The sequence below is a fragment of the Neophocaena asiaeorientalis genome, unplaced genomic scaffold, assembly GCF_003031525.2.
Source record: "Neophocaena asiaeorientalis asiaeorientalis breed wild unplaced genomic scaffold, Neophocaena_asiaeorientalis_V1.1 scaffold134, whole genome shotgun sequence".
Lineage (NCBI taxonomy): Eukaryota > Metazoa > Chordata > Mammalia > Artiodactyla > Phocoenidae > Neophocaena > Neophocaena asiaeorientalis.
Window position 1 is genome coordinate 8,904,886 of NW_020185339.1, and position 23,966 is coordinate 8,928,851.

The window sequence follows — 23,966 nt, forward strand, 5'->3', positions numbered from 1 at the left end:
ATTAGTTATTGAGTTCAATTTTATTTATTTATTTATTTAGCTAGCTAGCTATTTATTATTGAAGTACAGTCGCTGTACAATATTATATAAGTTACAGGTGTACAATATAGTGATTCACACTTTTTGAAGTTTATACCCATTTACAATTATTATAAAATATTGCCTATATTCCCTGTATTATACAGTATATCTTTGTTGCTTATTTTATACCCAATAGTTTGTAGTTCTTGATCCCTACCCCTATATATTGCCCCTCCCCCCTTCCTCTCCCCACTGGTAACCACTAGTCTGTTCTTTATATCTGTGAGTCCGCTTCTGTTTTTTTATATTCACTAGTTGCATTTTTTAGATTTGACATATAAGTGGTATCATATAGTATTTGTCTTTCTCTGTTTTACTTATTTCACTTAGCATAATGCCCTATAAGACCATCGATGCTGTTGCAAATGGCAAAATTTTATTCTCTTTTATGGCTGAGTAGTATTCTATTGTGTGTGTGTGTGTGTATCTCTACACCACATCTTCTTTATCCATTCATCTGTTGATGGACACTTAGGTTGTTTCCATATCTTGGCAATGGTAAATAATGCTGCTATGAACATTGGGGTGCATGTATCTTTTTGAATTAATGTTTTGGGTTTTCTTTTTTTTGGATATATATCCAGGAATGGAATTGCTGAGTCATATGATAGTTCTGTTTTAGTTTTTTGAGAAACCTCCACTGTTTTCCACTGCAGCTGCACCCATTTACATTCCCACCAACAATATACAAGGGTTCCCTTTTCTCCACATCCTTGCCAGCACTTGTTATTTGTGTTTTGACGGCAGCCATTCTGACGGGTGTGAGGTGATATTTCATGTGGTTTTGATTTGCATTTCCCTGATGATTAGTGATGTTGATCATCTTTTCATGTGCCTGTTACCCATCTGCATTTCCTCTTTGGAAAAATGTCTATTCAGTTTTTCTGCCCATTTTTTAATTGAGTTGTTTGTTTTTTCTATGTTGAGTTGTAGGAGTTGTTTATATATGTAAGATATTAATCCTTTATTGTTCATATCATTTGTAAGTACTTTCTCCCATTCATTAGGTCATCTTTTCGTTTTGTCAATGGTTTCCTTTGCTGTGCAAAAGCTTTTAAGTTTAATTAGGTCCCATTTGTTTATTTATGCTTTTATTTCCTTTACATTAGCATATGGATCCAAAAAGATATTGCAGTGATTTATGTCAAAGAGTGTTCTTCAATTATATCTCAATAAAACTAGAAGAAAAAAAGAATAGTTCTAATAAAAAAATTAAATGTTCTGCCTATGTTTTCCTCTAGGAGTTTCATAGTATCTGGCCTTACATTTAGGTTTTTAATCCATTCTGAGTTTATTTTTGTATATGGTGTTAGAGAATGTTAGTTGTTGAGTTCAGTTACATATATTTTAATGCTAACCTGAAAGAGAAAATGATGAAACATAAAAATATACCACACTTTCCCCCTGTTTCTCTCAGCCTATTATATATACCTGGAGATTCTACTTGAATGTTTGCTTTGAGGTTGATTGACCTAATACCTTCTATGTAGAATCTGGACTCTGAGGACTTCTACTCCATAATTGCTAATTGGAAAAAAAAAGGGAGAGAGAGAGAGTTTGGGGCACTCTATGTTGCTAAGCATGGGCACTGAGCTTATGGAGAAAAAGTAACTACTCACTGGATGCACAAGCCAATATTTTAGTAGGATATTCCCAGCCTGAAACTGCCTTGGGTGAAATATCAGTTCTGTGAATTCAGTCAACATGCTACATTTTGTCTGGAAAGCTTTCTAACATTTTAATTGGTATTTAACATGCCTCTTTTTATTTTCATTTAATGCTTGTAGGAGTCTGTGGTCTTATCACAGGGGAAAAGGAAGAGAAAGATGGCAGTATAAGTTTCTTCCCCAACTCCCTGGTAAGATACAAACTTCATTAACAGAATGAATGGAAGCTAACATTGGCAACATTTGGACCTGTGAGCCAATTCAGTTTGCTTCAGCTGTAAATTTGGCTTTTTTGCTTCAATATGCGGACTTTCATTTTTCATTTCTGTTATTTCCTTTTTCACATCATTTTTATCCTCACTAGAATATAGTCTACCTTATTTTGTTAATTTATTCATTCTTTTATTAATTTTTCCATCCTTCTATTCATCCATCCAGCCATACTAAATACTAACTACTGTGACAGAAGCAGGAGGTACAGAAATGAATATGACATCATTCCAGTCCTTAAACAGTTCCCAGTTCAGTGAAGAGGAAAAACAAATAAAACCTTCTTTTTCCCCATTTATTTCCTTTTTAATTCTTTAAAAATATTATTCAATCTAACCTCATATTTACCCATCTCGGCTTAACTCAGTGAGTCAGGAACAAAAGAAGACATTTTCTATATCCAAGACTCTTAGATTTAAGTTCAGGTAAAGTGCACAAGTTCCTTGCTAAAGGAATCCAAATGTGGCCCTCTGGATAATTCTAGATCTTCAAGGTTTCTGGAGTCACCCTTTCATTTGATACTCAAACTAAGTTCCTAATAAACTGAGACCCTATTCTTCATTCCATGGGAAGCTCTGTCTCCCAATATCTCCAAGGACTTTATTGGGAGCTGCATTTCTCCTTATTACATTTTACTTTTATTTGTTACTCTCTTATGGTTTTGAATCTCAGTACGTATTTTGCCTCTCGTGGTTGACTGATGTCCTCTTTTTGTTCTCCCATGGTCCAATGCCTTCATTACTCAAAGCACCTTCAACACCAAGCTGTTTTGTACAACCACCTTTTGCTGAAGGCCTAACAGAGCAAGCATCATCTTAGAATTTAATATTCTCCACTGGTCTCCCAAAGTTCTGCTGCTGTACCTGTGGGGGGATTTCTCAATTGTTTGTGCTCATATTATGGGCCTCTCCTCCTTCACTTTAGAGACATTTTCCACTTCCTTCTCTTCAGAATTCAACTTCCTTCCAAGGTCCTCACTTGCAGGCTGATAGAGGCCAACTTCCAATTTCCTACCATGTTATTATGAAGCATACTTTGGTCCTCAGTTACAACTCTTGTTCTAGACCATACCTAGTGTCCTAAGCCTTTATAAATAAAAAATGACCTATCTAGCTGATTTTTAAGCAAAATAATGAGGTACTTCTAAGATGAATGTTGTATATTTCCAGGAATATCAAAGTTTGTTTCCATTCTTTATACTCTTTTTAGTTTCCGATTATAGTACTATCACACTCCAGCAGATTTACAAAGTCTTTAAAAGCTAAAGATATACTGAGTATAAAGATTACAATGAAGAATAATACAAATACAAAAATCATCATGTAGTTCTTTAAATTATGCTAATAAAAATATTTATAAATGCAAGTTCCAATGACATAAAAACAGACAATTTTTGGTTTCTAAAGTTTTGTGTCTTAGAATTGTGTATATTTAGAAACTATTCCGTTGCTTTGTTTATTCACAGGTATTTGTGTAGTTCTTTAAAGCAGATAATCTCAGGCCAAAGTTTTTTTTTTTTTTAGTCTTTTTGTGTATCTCTTATGTATTTGGCGAGATCTGTAGATCTCGTCCATTGAAGATCAACCAGGGGCAAAAAAAGAGGTGGTTTCAATCTCTTCTTGAAACTTAGATCTTTTCAGTGTCATGGTTGAGACGCAGGATATTAGGGAAGAGCTTTGGGTTTGGGATATACCCTATTATTTCTAAATAATGGCCTCCCTCCACTTGACTGATGACCTCCTCCTGCTGAATAATTCATTTGTTTAGACATTCAAGGAATAGTCTCTTGGTATTCATTAAGCATGCTCAATCTAAGAGCGTTATCAGAGAGCACCAGAAATCTGCCAGCTTCTTTGAAAGCCTCTGGTGCTGACAAATGGCAACAGTGCCATTTACTAAAACAACTGGGTTTCAAGTTTTCAGATCTTTAATATTAAGAAGTATGTGATCCCAAGATAAATAAAGATTTCAACATATTTGTATTCTACATTTGAGAGTTTGGTAGTTATGGGAACAGAATCGGGGGCAAAACTTACCAAGTTAGTGTCTCAGGTCTATCACTTTGTAATCTTATGACTTTGGAGAAGTGACAAACTCTGTGACTGTAAAAGGTGATGGTGTAGTGTTGTTATGAGTGTTGACGTGAGTTAATTACGTAAATTGCTTTGGAGAGTGTCTGGCGCTAGTAAGAACTATATAAGTGAGAGCTTTTATTATTATTCTGTATTAGTAGGTGTGTATTCATATATTATTGACCAAAGAAATGTTGAATTTAAAAAAAATCCTGCAACTTTATAACATATTACTTTAACAGTTGGAGTTCTTTTTCAGGACAGGAAGAAGACTGCCTTTTAATTTGTTCCTTAACTCTTTCTCTCTCTTCAGTCTCGATGCCTCCTCTTCCTAGATTTGCTTTTTTGGACAAGACTCTGCCTTAAGTTGATATAATATAAATGGTAACATAGCTCAAATTTTTTTTTTTCATGTTCATACCTCATGACAATCTGAACATTATAGAAGAAACCTACAGTTAAATATGGGTGGCTACCAAATTTCTGTCAGTGTGGACTGCACCTTTTATTATGGTTGTAAATCTTGATCTAATATGTGAAGTTCTCTAGGATGGTAAAAAATATCTGGAGCCATTGTCTACATTTATTTTTTTTTCAGCCTGTTGCCCTTTAACATTCTTTTGCAAGGATTTTTATGCTCTTTTCACAGGTATAGTGTCTTACACAAAAGAGTCAAATTATTTTCCAACATAAATCAAAACTTTTTACCTATATAAGCTGAAAACAGAACTTGAAACATATCATCAGTGCAACTCTAATGAATGTTCCCTACACATGTCTTCTTACACTTGAGAAACATGCCAAGTGAAATCTTCAAATATATGTTTATACTTTTTCTACTACAGGGATTGATACATTTAGATTTGGATTGAAATATATTATGTTTAGATCACTCTGTGTTTCTTCTTTTATTTCTTTTTTTTTTTTTTCTCTACAGTTTATTGCTTTTGCTTCTTTATTCTTCATCCTGGTTTCAATCACAACTTTTTGCCTGGAGACACATGAAGCTTTCAATATTGTTAAAAACAAGACAGAACCAGTCATCAATGGCACAAGTGTCGTTCTACAGTATGAAATCGAAACAGATCCTGCCTTGACGTATGTAGAAGGAGTGTGCGTGGTATGGTTTACTTTTGAATTTTTAGTCCGTATTGTTTTTTCCCCCAATAAACTTGAATTCATCAAAAACCTCTTGAATATCATTGACTTTGTGGCCATCCTACCCTTCTACTTAGAGGTGGGACTCAGTGGGCTGTCATCCAAAGCTGCTAAAGATGTACTTGGCTTCCTCAGGGTGGTCAGGTTTGTCAGGATCCTGAGAATCTTCAAGCTCACCCGCCATTTTGTAGGTCTGAGGGTGCTTGGACACACGCTTCGAGCAAGTACTAATGAATTTTTGCTGCTGATCATCTTCCTGGCTCTAGGAGTTTTGATATTTGCTACTATGATCTACTATGCGGAGAGAGTAGGAGCTCAACCCAATGACCCTTCAGCTAGTGAGCACACGCAGTTCAAAAACATTCCTATTGGGTTCTGGTGGGCTGTAGTGACAATGACTACCTTGGGCTATGGAGATATGTACCCCCAAACGTGGTCAGGGATGCTTGTGGGAGCCCTGTGTGCTCTGGCTGGAGTACTGACAATAGCCATGCCGGTGCCTGTCATTGTCAACAATTTTGGAATGTACTACTCCTTGGCAATGGCGAAGCAGAAACTTCCAAGAAAAAGAAAGAAGCACATCCCTCCTGCCCCTCAGGCAACCTCGCCTACATTTTGCAAGACAGAATTAAATATGGCCTGTAATAGCACACAGGGTGACCCATGTCTGGGCAAAGACAATCGGCTTCCGGAACATAACAGATCAGGTAAGGCACGATTTCAAATGCATGCCATTAAATACTTTATAGACCAGTATGTCCCTGAAATAGAAGGCAAGCATTCTCATTTTCTGCAAATTTTCATGAGTTTTCCATTCTACCTTCACAAAAAATTTGTTTGTGTCAGGCTTGTAGATAGCTAGATTATAGCTTTTCTAAATGAATCCTAAGTAGAAGTCTGCACAGCTGACTATAGAGCTCTCCTGCTTTAGTGGGAATGCCCTTTGCTGATGGTACCAATATTTTCTTTTGCCTGTTTGTTGCTTTTGTGCCAATGTTTCTTTGTTTCCCTGCACGATGTGATGGTACAATACTGGACATTTTCCATCCTTCATTCTCAAAATGTTGATCTCCATATCATTTGGCTTGGCGTGTTTGTCTCAGTTTTATCTCTGCCACATGGGGCCATGCATTTTAACCTAATTCACAAGAAGAAGATATGTAAGAAGAATGGACGTTTACATTTCAAAGGCCTAAACACCAAAGAGGTGATATGTAAGATGTCCCTTTTCAAAGTAAATAGCTTCCTCAGTAATATTACTGAGGGTTCATTAAGTTTTCATTAATCTTAAATTAGGATATTTCAACATAATCCCTTTGGATTGGGTAAGGTGCTATGTAATATAATCAGCCCAACATTATTCAGGGGCTAGATGATCTGCTTTGGCTAATCAATGGCAAGGTTGAATTTCTCTGTGGATTTCCTTTTTTATGCACTCTGCATTGGGCTTTGTTCCCTCCCAGAACTCAGTTTTGGATGATTTACTGCTTGAATTGCTACTCCTCTCTATTGTCATAAATAATCTAGGGTTGATTGTAAGCTGACATTCAGTTTGCCAAAGTGATAGTCAATAGTGTCATCTCTAGTCTATTATGTCTACTACAGATGAAATATTTTGTAGTTTACACAATTTAGATTTTGTCCACTATGAAAAGTTAAGGTATATGCATTCCCTATAACTTAGATAGGTTTGATCTTTTTCTTGTAGAAAAATGACTTACTAGAATCCCATGTGAATAATTTTGCGTTATTTAGAAATAACACCAATTAAACAAAGCAAGCAAGCAAACAAACAAAAGAAAAGGCAAGTGACATTTTCACAGGTTCCCTCCTTAGCTTCCAAAAGTTATTATGGGGTACATGGAAAAAAAAAAAAAAACTGGCTGGAACTGAACTGCTTTTTCAAAGATTTTATTCGCAGTCCTTATGTTTATTTAGTACATTGTTTTGCAAATTCTGTCAACATGTATCTGAGAATTGTTATGCCAGGAATGTCTTTATGAAAGATGAAATTTAGCTGGTGTTACTGCTCTCATTAGACTGCTCTCACGTACTTGCGCAGAGCCCGTATGAAGGGCATGGAAATGAGGACACACTCTCAGCCTGGGCAAACATTGTTATTAGTTAGTATCTAGGCTGATAGGATGTGAAAGTCTTTGGCAAAAGCATATAGAAGTAAACAATTGTTTCAAGGGCATTTGAGAAGTTGATCTTTTTCCACTGGTATGCTCAAAAATATTATGTCACCTCAAAATAGAGAACCTGGACATGAAGTTTGTGAACTTCAGGATTATTTTCATTACAATTTATTGGGGAAAATTACTTTCAGAAAATAATAAAAGCATGCGTCTTAAAGCACTGCAAAGACAAATATTTACTTAGGAGTTTTTCCTTCAGTAGGCTCCACTTTCAAAGATGTCTATTTGCATTAACTAGATAACATGTCAAAAATGGAAAGATATTAACTTGTGTGCTACTTCATTATCACACTTATTTTGAATTCACATTAATTTTGTAAAAGTTATTGTCCTATTAGATAAAATCCAAAATGAAGTTAAAATTTCCCAAAAAACATTTCTCTCCTTTTCAGTACATTTCCATTTTGCTCCACATAAATTTTTGTAATGAGTGATGAAAATTCTTTTTCTTATCATGATGTGATTATTGTGTTTTGTATATCAAGTGACTGTACTATGGACATTCGGCGTAAACTCTTTGTACTGTCTCATTTCCTCATCCATCACTGTCTGTCAATGGGCATGGTGCTGTGACCAGTGTTATCAGGTGACGACAGTACAGGAAGTGAGCCGCCATTATCACCCCCAGAAAGGCTCCCCATCAGACGCTCTAGTACCAGAGACAAACACAGAAGAGGGGAAACATGTTTCCTACTGACGACAGGTGATTACACGTGTGCTTCTGATGGAGGGATCAGGAAAGGTAGGCATGCATTTAATCAGATCCTAACAGGTGACTTAGCAATTAAATGCTGCAAATATATGGAGTGCTGTAAAATGCTCTTTCATCATTTTCTAGGAGCAACTGTGCAATCATGGTGCTCTTTTCCTCATCATATCTTCTCTCTTTATAAACATTTAAAAATACATATCATAACAGCCGACTTGATTGTCATATCTAAAAGGCATTTCACCCTTTTTTTTTTACATTTTGGTTTTTCATTTGTCTATGGGCAGAATTGTAATGAAGTATTTAAAAATTAAGTCACTCGTCTAATTAATACAATGGATTCAGCAGTCTTTAAAAGTTATCATTTTTCCTACAATGAATTAAACTCACTAATTGACACCATGCATATATTTGATAAGTAATTAATAATTTAAAACAATAATAAAGCTTTTGATAAGTAATTAATAATTTAAAACAATAATAAAGCTTTTTTCAAAGTAAAACATTAAACGTACTCTAGTTGTCTCTTATCCCGTATTTGGGCAACTTTTCCTAGTGGTTTACCTGAATGTCAGAAGGTTGCTAAGGTACAAGATCCTCAGCCATATAGAACAATATACCCAATCACAGGAAAGGCTACTTGTGTACTTACAAAATGTATTGATGGAATTTTTCTTCAGGGCAGTAATAATTCTAAGTTTATTATTTTTTTAATTGACACTGAACAGTGCGTGGCACATAGAAGATACTTAATAAATATTTGTTGAATGAATACATTGTATCGGACAGACATCTTTGTTAAGGAATATAACAGGATACTGAAGCTCCACTCCAGCACAGTTTCATTTCCCTAGATTGTGCCAGGTGTCTATGACTATTCCTTAGGTGCTAGTTTTTGTCTTTTGTCTTTGTTTTTGTTTTAGTAAATTTTGCGAACCAACAGTTGGACCCTTTTCTTCTCCTTAAGAAATAGTTTTGTGACACTTATAACGCACCATTGTCAAAGTGCTGGTATGCTCTTAGATTACCTCCTACTTTGAGAATTCCAGTGGCTTTAGTGTCATGGTTATTTTTCTCTGTTTATTGACAGAATAGAGAAAGAACTATTAATTTCTTATGAAGAAATAATAATTTCTTATGCAGTTGACTGAATTTGAATGAAAAGCCACTCCAAAACTTTCACGTTAGTGCAAGTGCATTTTTTAAATATTGTGCTTATTTGCTATTCATTGCAGTTTCTTCCTATTGAATACTTTACCATTTTAAGCCTAAAATATTTATTTTGTGATGACTACTTTCTTTGAAATAGCTCATTACCCATGTTGTGCTTCTCTTTCATTTCTTCTGAGCACTTTACATTGTTCTTTCTGTCTCCACACCTGTGAGTCGTGAAAGAGAAGACAAAGGACTCTTCTTTTGTTTCTTTAATATGTAATATTTTAAATCCTTCTTCATTCTAAGAACTTTCAATCTCTACATCTATCCCTTGCACCAAAATGTATTTCAATCATCTTAATAGATTTATTTGATTTTTTGCTATTTTACATTTAAATATCATGTTACAACAATTTTTAAATATTTTATAAAGATAGTTAATATTCTGTCATAGTATTTGAGCAAAATATATGTACATATATTAAATAATATCTAACTAATAATATAGAACATAGTATTTTAAGTGTATTGTAATCTTAAATCACTATACATGTATATACATATATACTTATACATGTATTTATGTATTTTTATGTAATATGTGGTTAGATTTATGTGCATTTTGAGCATCATTCAATAAAGTATCACATGCAATATTTATACTAGGGTTACATGTTTAAGGATCTAGATAGAATTTTTTTTTCTAGGTTAGAAAATATTTTGAATTTTAAACTGTCAAAGGGGATCACATTTGAAAAAAGACTGCAAATTATAAAGCACTATATAAATATAGTTTTTCCATAAAATAGCAAACTTTCATGAGCAAAGCAATTCATAAGATATTCAGTTTATATGAGAAAACTATACATTCAATCTTATTTCACAAATACAAATTCTATCAGTGAGAACATCTTTGAAAACTCATCTATGAGTTTTTTATTCTTTGTCATTTCTCACCATAATCAACTTTGTTTTCATTCTTGCCCAATTCTTTTGCAGATTTGTGTTCTTTTCCTAGGTCTGATAACATTTCTGGCTAATTTCACTTAATCTTCTCAGTGTCTTATTTTGTCATGTCTATTAGAAATCCATTCATTTCTTCTCCTTTTTCCTTTATGTAGATTAGAGATGTCTCCTATTACTCCTACTCAGATATTTATTTCCTATATGATTTCTTCCTTGCCTTTCAAATTGGTTTCTACCTTAGCCTGATTTTAGAGTTATGAAAATTCTCCCCTATGTACATGAGATAAATGACTGGATTCCCATTGTATTATTTTTCTATCAACAAATGTAAATGTAGTTGGGCATACATTAAGAAAACATGTGGATTCCCTAAAAGAGTAAACTCCCAAAACTTAGAACCTGTGTTTTCATTTATATAGTAGTTTTATGAAACCATTTTACATGAACACAAACATACCCATTGATAGTACATGAATAGGAAGTTTCAATACTGTCCTAAACTAATATGTGCTCTTAAAAGCTGTATAAAGTGTATACCATGTATTGGGTTCAACATTGTTTATTCTCATGAATTATATTTTTAGTCATTCCATTCAGTAGAAGTTTGATAAGGCAAAATTTTATCAAATTTTCTGTTCATAAATGAACCTCCAGAATAAAGGAACAATATATTTATATGAATAACTTATAATTTTACTAATTAAATACTTGTTACTAAATTATAAGGGAAGCCTTCTCAAAGGGACATTGAAATCATAGTTATTAAAAATAAAAGACCTATAAATAATATTTATGTTAATAACTATAATTCAGAAAAGTAAACATTGAGAATGGCAACCAAGATTTACATGTAACTAGCATGATTAATGTAAATTGTCAAACAGATTTTTTACCTTTTTGGAAGTCTTATAGGGAACATGGTGACAGTGAGGACAAAAGGTACATTTTTATAAGGATGAATTTTAGTTATTAACAACCTCTTTGTTTCATACATATTCACTAGTTCGCTTTTAATCAAAACCAATCAATGTTTATAGTCTAGTTTACATTTTTCGGTTACACTAAAAATCCAAGTCAACTTGTATAAATTATTCTTTCTACAATTTCCAGTGATATTTCCAATCGCATTACAGAAGAGTAGTGATAACTAGCCCTCCAGGCACGTGAAGATCCCTATGTAAGAAAAAATGACTTGCAATTCCTTTTTAATTATTTAAGACATTCTCCCATTAACTACTCCATTAGCTACCAAAGGAGAATGAAATATATACCTCCTCCCATGCTTTATAGCTCAAAATACTAACAAAATATATAGGCAGATAATTTTCTCATTAGCAGAAATTATGTCCTAGAGAACTTCATTGTAGTTAATGGAGGACATAAATTTCCATCTACAAAATATCAAAGAAGACATCTAATCTGCTGAAAGTTTGTGGGTGTATATGTAGGGAGAGGTTCCTATTATTCCAATCTTACCCCACAGTAGAGCTATTTAGTTTTCCTATCTACAACACTTTTTTCAGTGGAGCTGTCAGAACATTTATTTGCTAAGCTGTATAATATAACAACTTTTTCAGTTAATATTTGCCTGGCTTTTAAGACAATTTTACTTCTAACTTTATACTAGGTACTCCCTTCCTCATTTACCTGCCTCTAATCTTTTCTAATAAAAAATACTGCAATATATGAATCCTTCCAAAGGTGACCTTGATGGGGTGTTGCTTGAGTAGCTAAGGCAAATCAATAGGTTAGAGCTTGTGGGAAGTATCTTTCATTCTGTAAATTCATGATGATCATGAACAAAAGATTAGAATGCACGATAATAGAAAGAAAAGGTGGATTAAGATCAAATTGTTCTCAATTCCTGGCAGGGGAGAGTCAGCTGAAAATATATAATCAAAATCAGACTTTAATTTACTAAAATTGTGACTCAATTTATATTCATTTCTTTTCTTTTTTTTTTTTTTACTTTTTTTTTTAAATACAAGGGAGGCATTCATTCTACATCATCTAGATAATGGCATTAAAAACCATTATTTAGGAATCATCCTTTTAACCCCATAAGGCTGGAAGATTAAATATGCTGGAAAAGAGTTGTCCACTTAAAGTTAAGCATGCTTTATTAGCTTAGTAATAATAAAAAGTGAAAAGAGAAAAAATAGCTCATTTTTTTTAAGGAACATATTCTGAAATTTTAAAATATTTGCCAAATTTATATCTTACTTAAGTTGCTTTGCCTAATTCTTAAAAGCTTTCTGATATTGTGTATGCCAAAATTGCATCAATACAGACTGTAATGTGCGAACGAATAGATTTTGAAGTATTGCAACAGTAATTTGTGATAGCTGGTTTAATCTTTTGGAAGTGACAACTACAGTGAGCTTCATTTTTTTTTTTTTTAGAGTTGTAAATTGTCTCAATATTGAATTCTTTGTAAACAAGTTCTTTGAGCTCAAAAATAGCACTTTTGATTACCCTGCATGATATTGTTTGTCTTTGTCTATTTTCTGGTTGAATTCAACTGATGTCTGTGCATTTTTTCATAAAAGGATATGAAAAATCCCGAAGCTTAAACAACATAGCGGGCTTGGCAGGCAATGCTCTGAGGCTCTCTCCAGTAACATCACCCTACAACTCTCCTTGTCCTCTGAGGCGCTCTCGATCTCCCATCCCATCTATCTTGTAAACCAAACTGCATCAGTCGGCTTAATTGTCTTAATTCAAGTACTGTTTACCCCATAATGGAAATAATTAAACATAGACTTACTCCAAGCTCCATTAATACAGTACCAATCCTGCATGATACTACTATCTGAAGTCAGAAATGCCATTTGGGTAGCCAACAAATCTTATCCTGGCTTTAAATGAATCTTATCCTGGTAGTGCTACTACTTCTCCATATTAATTGCCCTGATCTCCTTTTGCAATAAAATGACAGATAGCATCAGATATTGGCCAGTACCCTAATACATAAACATATCTTCAGGGAGATATATTTAAACCAGTGTGCTTCCAAATGCCAACCACTTCATGAGAACTTCATTTCTTGTGACTCTCTAAACCATTCTGAAGATGTCTGGGATTCTATTTTGATTGCTCACAACATGACTTTGGTCAGCTCATTTGCATGGACCATCTTGTCTCTATCACCTGAAAGCAATGTCACAAAGTTCGGGGACCATGGATGGCTCGGGATATGTGTACTTGCATCGAACCATCCTGCTGATGTGAAAGCACTGGTCGACTGTTCTGCATGTTGAATTGTGGGGCATGGAGGGCGAGTTTCTCCCTGACATTTTTTTTTTTTCCTTATTCTTTGAAAAAAATATTTGTCTTAAAAGATTTAATTTCTTGATTGATTTACTTTTGTTCCAAAATGCTGTATTGGAGTTCTGAATATCTCTGGTTGTTTGCACACAGATAACTGCAAAGAGGTTGTCATTACTGGTTACACGCAAGCTGAGGCCAGATCTCTTACTTAATGGCTTGGGGAAGGCACAAAACATGAGAGAAAGGTAACTGCCAGCCAGGCTTGCATTGTTTAGATAGGAATTGCTGCTTGGTACTAGAGTCATATATTTTTTTTAAATCCCAGAATTTGTCATCATTTTCAGAGGCAGAGTGCCAAATATCATTCAAAGCTCTTGTCATTTTTACCCCCTTCCTTTATTTTAATTATTAATTTTTTTGCAAACAACAAGGAGCATTGTTGTTCACAGGAAGCTTTCTTGACCAGCCTTAAATTTCTGACTCACAGGATTAATCAGATTTTCAGGCAGTATTTAATCAGGTGCTTTGTCCTGTATGTTGTTCTGTCCGTTTGTCTTAGCTCCCTGTCTTAAGTGTATATGCCATCCGTCTCCATGAAGCACAGAAATGCCTTGATAAGGTGTTCATGATTTTAGTACTGGGTCTTCTCCCCTGCCCCTTGCCTTCTTTGGTTACTTGGAACAAGCCTCTCTGCTTGTTCACTCCGATGAAACCCCCAGGGTGTCTTATTCAGTCCAAGTGGAAGAAATTCTGTTTACACATCCCTACAAATGCAATAGCAGTAGTGTGTCTGGTGTACTGGGCATGAGAGGGAGGAAAAATGTCATACTATAAATTGAGAGATAAACAATATTTCAGAGGCATTTAGGATCCTAGAGACTGCTAATTCCTAATGCTCATGTTTATTTTCAGTTAGGAAGATAATTGTCACTTTTATGATTGGCCACATAACAAGTACTACTTTATATTCCTAAGTCCTAGAGCATGACCTGCATGTCAAAGACCTTGTACAGCAATGTATTTACTCAGACATAAACATCTGATATTTAGAGATTCAGTGATGCTTTTGATAACACCACACATAAAAAGTTATAATTACACACAGCTTTATAGTAAAGAAATTAATATACTGTCTGGTGCTGCTGTTATTGACTGCAGTGTTGTACAGAATTTATCATGGATTTTTGACTGCTGAAAAAGGGACTGTGGAATTTAGCCATACCAAGGACTGTACTGGAAACAGATTTCTGCTGCTGAATGTGCCCTGATGTGACCAGGTTGCACTTGGAAGAGATCCTCCCGTCTTCATGAGGCATTAAAAGTTCGTAAAAGAACTGTGGATGGAACTCATTTGGTGCTCCCCGTATGAGTGGTCTGCTTGTGGACTGGCCAGCGTCCATGAAACAACTGTAAATACCAGCGTGTGTGCATGGATCAACAGCTTTGGCCATCTCACATCAAAGGAAGCCAGATTCATGATCAACATCTCTGGAGCTTCAAGTAAGGCCCATACCTCTGTGAATTACCACCTCATGGAGTTGCAGTAGATTGTGCTGTGAATCATAAAAGCAGTGATATTGGTGTAGTATAGGTCTGTCTTAATTTCCCTTATTTCTCCTTTGTTGGTTGGATCCACAAACACTAACTGTATCATTTTTTTAATAAACCACTTATATGATCAGCTTGTCAGATTACGTTGTGAAATTTTCAGTGCCTATTTATCAAAACTGACCTATTTTGAATCCCACATTTGTTTAAGTTCTGAAAAATTGTTTGACTTAAAAAACTCACTAATATTACTTATAGTTTAAGTGTTTTGTCATTGTTACCTCAATTATTAATATTACAAAAAATAAAATTCTGGCAATGAGATTATTTTTTTATTAAATGATCAAGGAAAAATGTCAGTATATAGTAGAATATTAATTGAATTATATCCTAAAATGTATATTTTGCATAAAAGAGATATTCTTCAATCAATTACTTTTTTGTGTTTTGTGACAAATTAAGCTTGTACTTGTCTTTAAAACTGTTGTAGTTGAAACTGTATAAGAATTCTTCATCTTGCTTAATCAGTATTTCCAGAATCTATTAGTTCCCCTGGGATTCTGAATATAACATATAACCTAATTATGAACCTCTGTATCGTGGACCTTTTGTGAACATCTCAAGGTGCATGCACATCCTTGTTGATAACTGATGGAAATGTAAATAACTGAAATGAAGAATAAAAGGCAAATAAGCTGGGGATAAACTTGAATCCTATCTGATTAAATTCTTCATATTCTTTTCTTGGCTCTTCTCTTTGTTTTGGAGTTTTCAACAGGCTTTACTATTTTTATGCATCATGATACCAAGCCTAATACTCATACATTATAAAAAATTTGAGATGAAAGGATTTATAAACATACATAGCTCACATTTTCATTTAAGTCTTAGGCATGTAGCCAGTGTCTTCCTTTTCTAAGTGCTTTTTTCTCTTATGATTCAGAAGTGGTAAAATTATGAATTATTATGGTATTTGATTTTTATATGGCATTTTATGACTAATACTGAATTTTAACTTGCACTTTCCAACTTAATTATCACAGAGATTCTGGAGGTAAATATTTTTTGTTTTCATTTTATTGGTGGTGAAGTGAAGGATCACAGAGCCAAAACTGTGTCACAGATAATTTCCCCTGTCATAGTTTCTTATGGTTTAAATATTTACTGAGCCTCTTGTTGTAAATACTTATCTTCCAAAGATGGCTTCTGTCTCACTTTTGGGTAATGGACCACTGTTTCAGCAGCGCACCACACGTAGCTGACATTCCATTTGTATTGGGGGGTTATGTGTAAATTTATCCTGTAAATTCTATGATGCCAACAGGATTAGAGGAAAAGGTAAAATGGAAAAGAGAAATAAGGTTGGGTAATCCAACACTTTCCCATAATGCATCAACAGAATCTTTTCTAGGTCTAAAAGTGCTCAGTGTTGATTATTAAGAGACTATTAAGAAACTGAGATTCAGAAAAGGAAATCTGTCTAAATATAATTACTGATAAAAAGTTTTTAATGATTGTGTCAGGATGTAGGACTTACTGTAAAAAGGGAAAATATGTAGGATGGGGAAAGAATACATTTTAATAGATAATTGACATCAAATTTTGATTAAAAAATCAAGGTTAAATAGCCATGAATGAAAAGTGAAGATATTCATTTTATCTTTGAAATAAATCACAAGACAGATGAATTGAATAGCAACAGTGAACTTAACTTGGAAAGAGACAATGAATGTATTAAAAGGCTATAGTACCAAGCAGGGACTTTGGAGGATTTATAACATGCTTGAAGACATTTAGAGCTAAATGAATCTGTTAAAAAATTGAAATCCTTAGCAGTTTATGATGATTAAAATATGTGGTTTAAAATTTTCCTGACTGAAAAAAATTGTCATCCTTCCTTCCAATTTCCCCTGCCAAAATTTAATGAATTGTTTAAATACTTGGACACTATTAAACTATAGATTTATACAAATTTTCTCTAACATGGTTGCTGTGTCATTAATATTCATCTTAAATTTTGTTACTTCCTGTTCTCCCCTAAAATAATTGTTTTCATTATTGTCTAAAAATTAAATAATTTAATTGAATTAGTATTACATGATTTCTTTTTTTACTTATCAAACCGTCATGTCAAAGTGACAGATCACTGAATATGCATTTTGAACATTAAAATGTTCAAAGACTATGGATCTTCCATTGAGGATCCCAGGTACCTAGCACTCAATTTTTAAGAAATGAACTATATTTTAGAGCAGTTTTAGATTCACAGCAAAATTAAGCAAAAAGTACAGAGTTCCCATTTATCCCCTGCCCCCCACCACGCACAACATCCCCGACTATCTGCATCCTACACCAGTGATATTTGTTACAAGTGATGAACCTGCATTGATGCATCATTATCCAAAGTCCATAGTTTACATTAGAGTTCATTCTTTTTTTTTTTTCGGTACGTAGGCCTCTCACTGTTGTGGCCTCTCCTGTTGCGGAGCACAGGCTCCGGACGCGCAGGCTCAGCCCATGGCTCACGGGCCCAGCCGCTCTGCGGCATGTGAGATCTACCCAGACCGGGGCACGAACCCGTATCCCCTGTGTCGGCAGGCGTACTCTCAACCACTGCGCCACCAGGGAAGCCCAAGAGTTCATTCCTGGTGTTGTACAGTCTATGGAACTTGATAAATGTCTAATGACAGGAATCAATTATTGAAGAATAATTTCACTGCCCTAGAAATCCTCTGTGCTCTAACTATTTACCCCTCCCCTCATCTTGGCAACCACTAATCTTTTTATTGTCTTCCTGGTTTTGTCTTTTCTAGATGTCACACAGTTATAATCATATAGGATGTAGTCTTAGATTGGCTTCTTTCTCTCAGTGGTACGCACTTAAGGTTGCTCCATGTTTTTTCATGGCCTGATAGCTTATTTCTTTTTAGTGCTGAATAATATTCCATTGTCTGGATGTACCATAGTTTATCCAGTCACCTACTGAAGTTGCTGGGTTGCTTCCAAGTTTTGGCAATTATGAATAAAGCTGTTACAAACATTTGTGTTCAGGTTTTGTGTGGGCATATGTTTTCAATTCATCTGGGTAAATACCAAGGTGCACAGCTGCTGGTATTTACACTCATTTTTTTTTTTATTTGGTCGCCTGACATATTTACCAGAACTACTTTTCTCCTAATTCATCTTCTTACTGTCAATCATGTGAACCACACAGGAGTTATTTATAAATCTGTCACTTCACTTCAAGCTGTAAATATGTTGATTGATTATCCACCAACAGATTTTTCTCTGTAAAAGTAATTTTTTTTTACAAAAAATAGTAAAAGCTCTTATAGAAATCAAAAAAGTTTAAAAAATTAACTATAATTCCATAATTTTCCACTCCACAAATCAAATGTTTTTGTTTTATCAATTTGCCTTTTTTCCCTTTTGTTATTTTCACTTTATAATACTAATGTGTGTGTGTGTGTGTGTGTGTGTGTGTGTGTGTGTGCGTGTGTATTTAACCTATCATTCAAGTCATGCTGCAATTTGGCCTACTACCTTTCTAGCCTCTGTTCATTCTCTCTCATGTACGGTGATCTAACTATGTGCATGTTCATGGAAACATCCCAGGGCAACACAGATGAGTAAGACATCATTCCTAGCATTGAAAACTTCATCTACTATGTTGATCTCTAATTCTGGCTCTGCATCAGAAAAACTGTTGGTGTCCTTTAAAAAAACTAATGCCAGCACTCAACTCTAAACTTTTGAAATTATATCTGGAGATGAGTCCTAGACATACACTGTTTTTAAGAAAGACTTAGCATATATATTATTAACAAATGTAACAGAGCAAACAAAAATTAGCATGAATTAAGCTATTATAGATTTTAGAAATATCATGCCCCTATTTACTATATAGCTAGTCTTTTACTAGCAGACCAACCAAGTACTTCATTAGGAAATTCTTTTTTTTTTTCGTAGTCCTTAAATGTGATTCCAAATTTGAGGAGCCGTTTTAAAAAATTTTTGTGCATGTATTATAAATCCATAGAGTTTAAATCTTCATTTCTCAGTATATTTCTTATAATAAAAAATGATATAAGGACATACCATGTAACTCAAGATCAAGTAACTTATTTTTGAGGGAAACTCAATTTTTTTGATTTTTGTTATAAATTTGATAAACACTTAGACTTTTGTCTATGAGCCAGGAAGTGTTGTTGTCACACCAGAATGATTAAAATTTCTTTGGCATTAGTGAAAAATTCACATTTATCTTAGGAGTGGTGAATAGTGACATGAAACAGCTAGCATATGAAAGGATTCTTAATGTAATTTGAAGGTGGTAGTTTCTGAAACCTTTGATTAAACCTTTCTTTAATCAATGGGCTCAGTGTTTTTATTTCCTTTTGAGATCTGTTAGCAATGAACTGAACTCTTACTTAAAACCAATTCTTTCTTAATGGCCAAGAGAAAGTATATTACTTAAAGATATGCCTAATTTTCTGATCAAAAATAAAACAAAACAAAACCTGTAATTTTATTGCAAAGGATTAAGCATGAAGGCAGTACCTAAGGACTGAATGTATATTCTTTATTTTTTTCTTTTTTTCCCTGAGAGCTCACATTTTACCAGTAATTTGGTCTCTCTGGAAACAAAGGGCACCAGTTTAAACACTCTACGATGATGTTTACTCCTGTTGCAGTAGCTGTTCCTTATCACACTGGGTGCTGGCAGGAAGATTAAAAAAATCATGGGAATTCTGGACAGATGGCTGATAGAGAGCATCAGAATCTAAGATAGTAATGATTAAAACACACATGTATATACCTCTGGATATTCAGAGACAAAGAAAAGCCAAAGATAGAGCAGCAAACGCTGAATATTGCCTGAAGCAAGGTCATTTAGTGTGAAATAAACAAAAGGACAAGTCAAAGGTAAAGGAATAATTATATAATTCTGCTTCATAAGCCATGTTAGAATAAATTCTGCACAAAAGGACCAGACATTCTTTTCACTGGAGACCTTGAAAGGTTTGCATTACATCACAGGGGCCTAGAGAAGAGACCATCAATTTTCACATTCCCTAACGAAGAATGAATTTAGACAATTTTCTCTTAGATGCTCTGTTTTTATTTGCTTCTTTCAGTTTTGACAAAGAAATATCCTTTCTTTACTTTTACATTAATGTTAAGGTTAAATGTTTTCAGAACCAACTGATGACTGTCAAAATATAAAATACCACTAGCTTTATATTTGTTTTGATCTGTGTAAAATGTATTTGTACAAGTTTTTAAAAATTTATTATAAGAGCACCAAATGACAGAGTACTACTGAGAACACACTGCCTTTTAATGTGAAACTCCTTAATGACACAAATGAGATTCCTAGGAAAAATATCATTATAAGGTTTATTTTCCAAAATTAAATTTCTTCAGGCTCAGATCTACCTACTTGTTTTTTAGAACTGATAATGACATAACAACCATAACATTGAGTGTCAAAATATTAAGGGGAAATAAGATTATTTGCCTTTAATATCATCTTTTCTTGGCACCAAATGTTCTTGTATTGACATGCGGTGTGTTGGACCCGTGGAAAAAGGACACACAGAATTACTCCTTAGAAAGCATCTTCTGACCTAAGTGGTTCACTTGAGATCCATAGGCAGTAACTTCTACAGCCTCACACCATTGAATAATCCTTCATCCAACTAAACTAGGTTTAACTATGAGACTGTTTCATGACACGAATGTTATCTTTTGAATTGCCAACTGATGGTTATGACCAAGATGCCTTAACATTCCCCTCAAGTCCACAAAACATGTTTCTTCCTGGCCATCGGCCCCTGACAACCCTTTTCTTAGAGCATTTACTTTTGAAAACTTGCTAGTGTAAATTCTTTCTCTGCCCCTTGGAAGTGTAAGTCTTCTCCTAGCTCTTGCCAGTTCTACAACCCAGGAATATTTTTCTCAAGGGCCCGGGAGCCATTTCTCTGAAATGTAATAATCATGAAAGATAGCACCTCTAACTCCTAGTCTCTGTGGGAAGGTAGGAGCCTAACTTTCTTAAGCGCCAATTAGCAAACACAGATGGCCAAATCACATTAACCAAACTCCCCTCTAATGTCCTCTGGTACTTTTCACTAGCTCACCCCGGGGCTTAAAATCTCTACCACTTTTGTTTCAGTGTAGTTGAGTTCCATCTCTTTCCTTTACTGCAGTAGTCTTAAATAAAATCTTCCCTGCCTAACTAGTACCACGCAATTTGTCTTTAACAGTTCCTTGGTAGATATTATAAGTTGTGGTGAATCACAGAAAAAAAAAAAAAAAAAAACTTTGAGGACTTACATGGGTTGGGTAGGAGTGGGGAGGAATTCCAACCACTCTGTTAGTCACTTTAATTTTGAAATAAATCTTTAGAAGATTTTAATAATATCATAAATTAATTTGAAAATGAATAAAAATCAGCTCCTTTCCTTTTTTGAAACAGTTAAGTTTCCTTTTTTGAAAGGATTAAATTGAAAGGCAGCTGTAAGTAAACTGATAAGTTGCTGCCATTCATGTCTTTTCATTTTACTGCCAAAAATATGATAAAATGATCTAATTAGATCTGCTCTTTTTCTGGACACTGTCCCTTGGAGTCTCCCAGCAGGCATTCATCACTCTATCTCTACTGCTTGGCACACTACCAGGCTCACTGAAGAATCTCAATACATATTTATTAAATTGAACTGTTATGGGCTTCCCTGGTGGTGCAGTGGTTGAGAGTCCGCCTGCCGATGCAGGGGACACGGGTTCGTGCCCCGGTCCGGGAAGATCCCACATGCCGCGGAGCGGCTGGGCCCGTGAGCCATGGCCGCTGAGCCTGCGCGTCCGGAGCCTGTGCTCCGCAACGGGAGAGGCCACAACAGTGAGAGGCCCGCGTACTGCAAAAAAACAAACAAAAAACATTGAACTGTTACTAAGACTCATTTTTCTGAAATTTGTATCTCACTATGTTCTTTCCTAGTTGTACATCTATCAACATCAGAGTAAAATGCAAACTTTTAAGCTTGCCATTCAAGACATTTTATCATTTGGCTTCTTTTTACCTCTCTATAGTGAACAATTTATTCTTTTCTTTGGTTCCTTTGTTCAGTATCTCCAGGGCCTCACAGAGTCTCTAGGATATCGTAGACACAGTGTTCACCATTGTCCCTGGACCTCTTGCAGCCCTGCCTCACTTATTGGTCTGGACCTTCTTGGACACTAATAACTATCTGGATTAAACTTCAATTTGCCATAGATTCTATGGTTACTCTATTTTAAATCTCTTTTATATTTATCTAAACTTTTTCAACAGCAATGCCAGAATTAACTCCCAGGATCAGAAATTCACTTTACAGATCTCCTCTGGTGCCCTCTCCCCTTAATTAGCACAAGTAATTAAGTCCTATTGTGCTTTGTAGATAAACCTACTTAACCTATGGTAAATCAAATGGTATTTAGAGTCAAAGTAAATTTGAGGTGGAATCTTGTTCTCATCCTTTACTAGCTATATGATTTAGGACAAGTAATTTAAACTATAAATTTCATAGAAACTTGTAAACTTCTGAGAATAATATCTACAACATAATTTTGTCATGAATTTTGAATGAGAAAATGCATGTAATATGCTTAGCACAGTATTGTATCCAGAGATTCTGCTCAGTAAATGTGAACTGCAATTATGATTATAATTATTATTACTTTTTTTTTTTTACAAAGAATTTTTATAGTGTAGTAACTTGTAATTTTTTCTCTAGTGTTGATGTTTTTGTGTGTGATAGACATGGGACAAAATTTTGACAACAGTTTCTAAACCCATTTCCAATTGCCTTTAAAGATAATGAAATCTTCCTTTCAAATTCATCCTGGCATCAACATGAACATACTTTCAATGGTTTTTAAAAAATTGTTTACAGACTAAATCTCAGAGATGGAGGTATTTACATTTTATAACAGCAAATAGAAGTCGGCAGAATCTCTTTGGTAATTTAAAGTTTCAATATGATTGGAAAGTCTTAGCATATTTCCTGAATAATATAAAAATATTATATGTATATATAATTTCTATTTAATTCTGCAAAGTAGGCTTAAGAGATTCCAAGATTACCCCCAGGTCACACTAAGACCACCCCAAATTAGACATGATCTTTGGGTGGTATTGGTACTTCCCTAGTCTATTAAGAATTCTTTAGAAAATACCAAATCCACAAAAGTGGAATTGTCTGTTTATTTTTCACATTAGGAGGAAGTTTTGTTCTGAACTAGTTCAAGTAATGGTTTTAATAACATGGTTATTCTCTTAGTCATTTCTCACAATACTGTGAAAATGGAAAACAATGCCCTCATTTAGCTTGGGAAGGGGGGAAGCAGTGGCCAATGTTGTTAACAACAGCAGTAACACAAGACTTTGGGTTTGTTCTTTTCTGAGATAATATCAAAATGGTGATCATGTCCTACTTAACAAAGAAACGACATACTAGATAAGTGAACTCTTCCAGTATTTATGACTGAATAAACCTACATGAAATACATTTCTTTAGCATTTTCTCAACACATTCATATATATAAACTATAAAAAAAACCCTCAACACTATAAAAATAAAATTTGTTGCTAATGGAGGAATGAAATATTCTAAGGAGTGGAATAATTTAATTATGCAACTTCTCTCTTTACATTACCACATTACTAATAAAACATGCACTCACTCTCTTTTACCTAGGATTATGTTATATATATTCACATGAATAAACTCTGGGCTTACAAAGCAGTATCTAGAGTTTCTGTATTAAATATCAGTGATAAAAAGGGTATAATTTTTAGGCATGCATTTTTTTTTTTTTTTTTTTTTTTGGG

The 23,966-nt window shown here is 34.4% G+C and overlaps 1 protein-coding gene across 1 annotated transcript in view; it reads left to right on the forward strand.

Moving 5' to 3' along the window:
• The window catches only part of KCNC2 (potassium voltage-gated channel subfamily C member 2), a 194,218-nt gene extending 180,674 nt beyond the window's left edge, over positions 1–13,544 (forward strand). The window contains exons 3-5 of the mRNA XM_024736800.1: positions 5,028–5,955; positions 8,024–8,188; positions 12,826–13,544. Of these exons, the coding sequence (XP_024592568.1) occupies positions 5,028–5,955; positions 8,024–8,188; positions 12,826–12,962 (1,230 nt within the window). The 3' untranslated portion in view covers positions 12,963–13,544. The remainder of the gene's footprint in view (positions 1–5,027; positions 5,956–8,023; positions 8,189–12,825) is intronic.
• Positions 13,545–23,966: the final 10,422 nt, after the last annotated feature.